The 6,000-nt window shown below is 47.3% G+C and overlaps 1 protein-coding gene across 10 annotated transcripts in view; it reads right to left on the bottom strand.

Moving 5' to 3' along the window:
* CFAP92 (cilia and flagella associated protein 92 (putative)) overlaps positions 1–6,000 on the bottom strand; it is a 108,169-nt gene that overhangs the window by 28,131 nt on the left and 74,038 nt on the right. For all 10 annotated transcript variants that reach the window (XR_009213077.1, XM_058437352.1, XM_058437356.1 and 7 more), the window contains one exon: positions 2,159–3,063. Coding sequence is in view for 9 of the 10 variants with exons in the window: in XM_058437352.1 (XP_058293335.1) it covers positions 2,159–3,063 (905 nt within the window). In the remaining variant the exon portion in view is untranslated. The remainder of the gene's footprint in view (positions 1–2,158; positions 3,064–6,000) is intronic.

Here is a 6,000-nt window from a genome sequence, read left to right as displayed (position 1 = left end):
TTTTTTTTTTTTTTTTTTTTTTTGAGACGGAATCTTGCTCTGCCACCCAAGCTGGAGTGCAGTGGCGCAATCTCGGCTCACTGCAACCTCCGCCTCCTGGGTTCAAGCGATTCTCCTGCCTCAGCCTCTTGAGTAGCTAGGATTACAGGCACACGCCACCACGGCCTGGCTAATTTTGGTATTTTTAGTAGACACGGGGTTTCACTTGTTGGTCAGGCTGGTCTTGATCTCCTGACCTTGTGATCCACCTGCCTCATCCTCCCAAAGTGCTGGGATTACAGGCGTGAGCCACCGTGCCTGGCAAAACTCAACCTTTTAAAGCGCATGAATGAGTGGTTTAGACTACATTCACGATGTTGTGCAGCCATAAACACTATCTAGTTCTAGAACATCCTCTACATCCCTAAATGCAACTCTGTGCCCACTGGCAGTGGCTCCCTGCTTCTCTCTTGCCCTCCTCTGAGTGGTTATCCCTGGCAACCACCAGCCTACCTATCTCTATGGATTTGCCGGTTCGGGACATTTCACAAACACAGAATCATACAATATGTGCCATTTTGTGTCTGGCTTCTTTGACTTAGCATAATGTTTCAAGGTTGAGATATGTGTATCAGTATTTCGTTTTGTTTTTTGTTTTTTTTTTTTCTTGAGACGGAGTTTCGCTCGTTTCCCAGGCTGGAGTGCAGTGGCGCGATCTCAGCTCACTGCAACCTCCCTCTCCAGGGTTCAAGCAATTCTCCTGCCTCAGTCTCCTGAGTAGCTGGGATTACAGGCACATGCCACCATACCCGGGTAAGTTTTTCTATTTTTAGTAGAGACAGGGTTTCACCATGTTGGCCAGGCTGGTCCCGAACTCCTGACCTCAGGCAATCCCCCCGCCTCAGCCTCCCAAAGTGCTGGGATAACAGGTGTGAGCCACCATGCCTGGCTTTCATTTCCTTTTATGGCTCAATTATTCTATGGACTTATTATCTTTTGTTTATCAGTTGATAAACATTTGGGTCATTTCTCCCCCGCCTTTTTTTTTTTTTTAATTTGAGACAGGGTCTGGCTCTGTTGCCCAGGCTGGAATTCAGTGGTGTGATATTGGCTCACTGCAACCTCCGCTTCCTGGGCTCAAGTGATTCTCCTACCTTGGCCACTCAAGTAGCTGTGATTACAGGCATGAGCCACCATGCTTGGCTAATTTTTGTATTTTTTGTAGTAACGAGGTATCACTATGTTGCCCAGGCTGGTCTTGAACTCCTGGGCTCAAGTGATTCCAGGATCACCTTAGCCTCCCAAAGTGCTGGGATTACAGGCGTGAGCCACTGCACCTGGCCTGTTTTCACTTTTTGACTATTATACATAATGCTGCTGTGAACATGTGTGTACAAGTTCTTGTGTGGACATATGTTTTCAGTTCTCCTGGGCTTATAATAGATACAAGCCCAGCTTCTCCCGGTGCCTCTGGGCCCATCAGCACAGGAAGGCAGGTCCCCCAGAGGTGCAATCCCCTTCTGGGCAGACAGCCTCAACTCCTGGACTCCCCACTGCAGACAAGTGGGTCCTGGGGCATCTGAACTCTTGAGGACAGATGGGGGCCCTCCAGACTAAAGGAGGGAGATCCTGTCTACCCAAACTAGTATACGTGCAAATTGTGAAAGGGAGAGGTGTCATGTCACCAAAACTAAAAAATGGAGGAACTGCAAAGGGCTACCCGCTGCAGCCCAGAATTGGACACTTTAATTATTCACCTCTAGTGTCCCCACTGAGTGGCCCCCAGGTCCCCTGAAGGCCTTCAGGGAAGGGCAATTTCCTGCAGCCTAAGCAGCCCCTCCATCTTCAAAATGATCTTCCCCTGGGGCAAGTTGAAATCTAACACAGAATATTCTGCTCCTGGTTAGCCACAGTAGCCCTTGGCTCAGAACCCTGAAGACAGGCCCCACTCTCCTGGACCCCTCAGTCATCTTAGATACTCCTGAATTCCTCCCTGCAACCAAAGGCAATCAAGTCTTCAAGTCCAATGACTAAACCCTGGTAAGTACCTCACAATGAACCCTGAAAGGAGACTCACAGACAAGGATGCTGAACCTAGGCTTGGCTCTGAAAGACCTCTCCACTCCCTCGGCATCCAGATGCCATCAATTTTATGTAAAATGTAAAACAAACCACCTACCAGCTTTGGTGGTTCTCCCACAGCTGCCTCAAGCCTTGGTCGGCCAGACCTTCCAGGATGAAAAGGTGGGTCTTCCCGTCCAGCAGGTGGAAGCCGGTGAGCACATCCAGGTGCTGCTGCTCCTGGACCCGCACATGCATCTTGAAGGCTGACAGGATCTGCTGCAGGGTCCTGACAGGGTAGGAGTCCAGGCCGAGGGCCTTAGCATTGATCATGGTGATGTCCTGCAGCAGGCTGTGGAGCAGGGAGACCTTCTTAAAGTCAAAGACGAAGATGATGCGGCCAAACTGGGAGCCCCCGAGGTCAGGATCAGCAGCTCTGGCCCTGGCCCTCAGTGGCACCGCGATGTCCACTCGCAACTTGAGCTGGGAGTCAGCCTCTAGGTAGTTGCCCATGGGCATTGGGCCATGCTGGTGGCCATCTCTGGGGACCCCAAGCCCCACAGCCTTCCTTCTCCTGCTGTCCTGGCCGCAGTGTGTGGGCTGAACCTCACAGCTGTGGATGGGGACGGCCAGATTCAAGTACTTGTGGCCAAGGAGGAGGTCAGCAAAACTGACCTGGGCGATGCCATAAGGGTACCACATCTTGTTCTGGGACTCAAAGGGGTTGTTCTCTGTCTCTCTGGGAGAGATGAGGGCCCAGAAGTTGAGGTATGAATCCAGGGGGTCCTCCCCAAACAGCACGGGCTTCTGAGAACACTCCTCTGACTTGCGGTCCCGGTCGTGAACTTCCACCACCATGGGGGGGCCCTCCAGGTATTCCCTTAGGTCAGTGGGGTGCAGCGCCCCAAGGAAGATGACGTTGATGTCCTGGAAATAAACGTGGGTTCCATGGGGCTCCCCCTTGGTCTTGTGAACTGGAGTCTTATGGAACTGGTACTTGCAGTACACAGGCATGCACAGCCTCTACGAGAGAGCAGGGCCACAGTAGGTCACCCGGCCGCAAGGACAGTCACTCAGCCCCAGCATGAGGAGCTCAAATCCCACTGCCAGGCTCATTGCCTGTCCCTGTAGCCCAAGTTTTCTCATCCACAAAATATCCATGAGAGACACTACTGTGCAAGGTCATTACTAGGACTGCAGACATCATGCACGTGAACGCACCGGGATGGCGACTGGCATGAAACAAGGACTCAAAAAGCATTCGTTATTTATTTTCCTCCCAAAATGTGAGTGCCATGAAGATAGGCCATGTGGCCTTTTTCATACCTGTACTTCTAGTTCCTATCCCAAGGCTGGGCACAGAAAAGGTACAGAGAAGTGATTTTTAGAAAGGAAATCCCTGTTTTCCAAACATATATCTGGGGGTGGACACAGACCCCTTTAGCAGAGCCACAGGTGCCAAGCTGAAAACTGACACTCTGGGGAGGAGACAGCCTCAGAGAGGTCTGGGCCTCAGAGAGCACGGAGAACAGGATGGAAAGGAAGAGCCAAGCTATGCTGAGGCAGAAAGCAGGGACATTTGCATGGTTTGACCTTGATGCTGAGATTTTATCATCACAAATTAAGCCTTACTTCCACCACCATGGGGGGGCCCTCCCACAAGTCTGTGGTCTGAATTCGTAATCTAAAGGCACTTTTTTTTTACCCCGAAGCTGAGAATTTATTCTAAAATAATCCCGGATTGGCTGTGCTCCAAGAGCAGTGGGCAGAGACACAATACCTCTGGAGATACTCACTTTCAACCTAGGCCTCAAAGAATTCCCATCAAGAAAGTTCCATTGACCATGAGATCATGGTAAAAATCACAAAACACCTAAAGACAAAGGCACTACTAGTGAAATCAGATGCACCAAGGCATAAGATATTAGAATGATCAGAGATATAAAATAAGGATATAAGTTTAAGTAAAGAAAGAATATAATCAAGGTAAAACCTATTGTATTTCTATTTACTTGTAACAGGCTTGACACAGTTGAGAAAGCCAAATACCAACCACACAATGGAGAAGCTGAGAACCAACCAGATTTTCTCTGTAAAACCCTCAAAAGACTTGGGAATGGCAAACCTAGTATCTCTGGAACTGGCAGTAAAAAGGAAAGGCTGGAGCAGGGAGGACTCGGTGCAAGTTCCTTAAGAAGCAATCAGATGCCTAGGTGTCCCCCCAGTGGCTCGGCAGAAGTCTACTAGTTTGCTCTCCAGGCAAAATGTAAATAGGGAGTCCTGAAAACTTCAAAACACTGATGAAAAAAAAAAGATGTAAATAAATGGAGAGATGTACTATATACATAGATTGGAAGACAACATAACAAAGATGTCAACTCTCCTCAATCCGATCAGTTTATAGATTTACAAATGTAATACAATTCCAATCAAAATCCCAGCACAACTTTTTGTAGATATTGATAAACTGATTCTAAAATTTGTATAGAAGAGCCAAGAAACTGGAAGAGCTAAAACAATGTTGAAAACTAAAGTTGGAGGAACCACTTCACCCATTTTTACTACTTACTACAAAGCTACTATAAGCAAGACCGTGTCGTGTTGCTGAAAGGACAGACACAGACCCACGGATCAGAAAAGAGAACCCAGAAACAGATCCACACAAGTATGGCTAATCTATGTTTATCAAAAGTGCAAAAGAAAGAGAACTTCAACGTAAACCCCACACCATATACAAAAATTCATTCAAAATTGATCAAAGGCTGGGCGTGGTGGCGCACACCTTTAATCCCAGCACTTTGGGAGGCTGATGCAGGAGGACTGCTTGAGGCCAGGAGGTTTGAGGTTTCAAGGAGTTACAACTGCACCACTGCACACCAGCCTGGACAACAAATGAGATTCTGTCTCAAAAAAGAAAAAAATTGATCAAAGATATAAATGTTAACTATAAAACTATTAAAGCATTGAGAAGAAAACAGAAAAAAATATCCTTCTGACCAGGGGTTAGGCAAAGAGTTCTTAGATGTGACACAGAAACACAATGCATACATGAAAAAAATGTATAATTTGGACTTCATCAAAATTAAAATTTTTGCTCTGCAAAAGACACTGTAAAGAGAATGAAAAGATGTGCTTGTCACAGATTGGGTTAAAAATAAAAGAGAATGAAAAAACAAACTACAGACTGGGAGAAAATATTAGCAAATGATATATCCAACAATGGACTTAAATCCAGAATGTGTGTGTAAACACACATTTATTTTATATATATTTATATATATATATATATTTGTGGTGAGACAGGGTCTTGCTCTGTTGCCCCGGCTGGAGTGCGGTGGTGCGCTCATGGCTCACTGCAGCCCCAACCTCCCTAGGCTCAGCTGATCCTCCCACCCCAGCCTCCCTAGTAGCTGGGACTACAGGTGTGTGCTACCATGCCCCACTAATTTTTCTTTTCTTTCCTTTTTTTTTTTTTTTTTTTTTTTTTGAGAGACAGGGTTTTACCATGTTGCCCAGGCTGGTCTTGAACTCCTGAGCTCAAGTGATCCTCCTGCCTCAGCCTCCCAAATTGCTAGGTTAACAGGCGTGAGCCACCATGCCCATCCCGGAATTTTTTTTTTTTTTTTTTTCCCTGAGACAGGGTCTCGCTCCATTGCCCAGGCTAGAGTACAGTGGCTCAATCTCAGCTCACTGCAACCACCACCTCCCCAGTTCAAGCAATTCTCCTGCCTCAGCCTCCTGAGTAGCTGGGATTACAGGCACGCGCCACCAGGCCTGGCTAATTTTTGTGTTTTTAGAAGAGATGGGGTTTCACCATGTTGGCCAGGCTGGTCTTGAACTCCTAACCTCAAGTGATCCGCCCGCCTCAGCCTCCCAAAGTGTTGGGATTACAGGCGTGAGCCACTGTGCCCAGCCTAGAATATATATTTTTTAAAACTCTCAAAACTCAGCAGTAAGACA

The sequence above is a fragment of the Hylobates moloch genome, unplaced genomic scaffold, assembly GCF_009828535.3.
Source record: "Hylobates moloch isolate HMO894 unplaced genomic scaffold, HMol_V3 SCAFFOLD_4, whole genome shotgun sequence".
Taxonomy (NCBI): Eukaryota; Metazoa; Chordata; class Mammalia; order Primates; family Hylobatidae; genus Hylobates; species Hylobates moloch.
The sequence above is the reverse complement of the archived record's forward strand: the minus strand, read 5'-3'. Positions and strand labels throughout refer to the sequence as shown.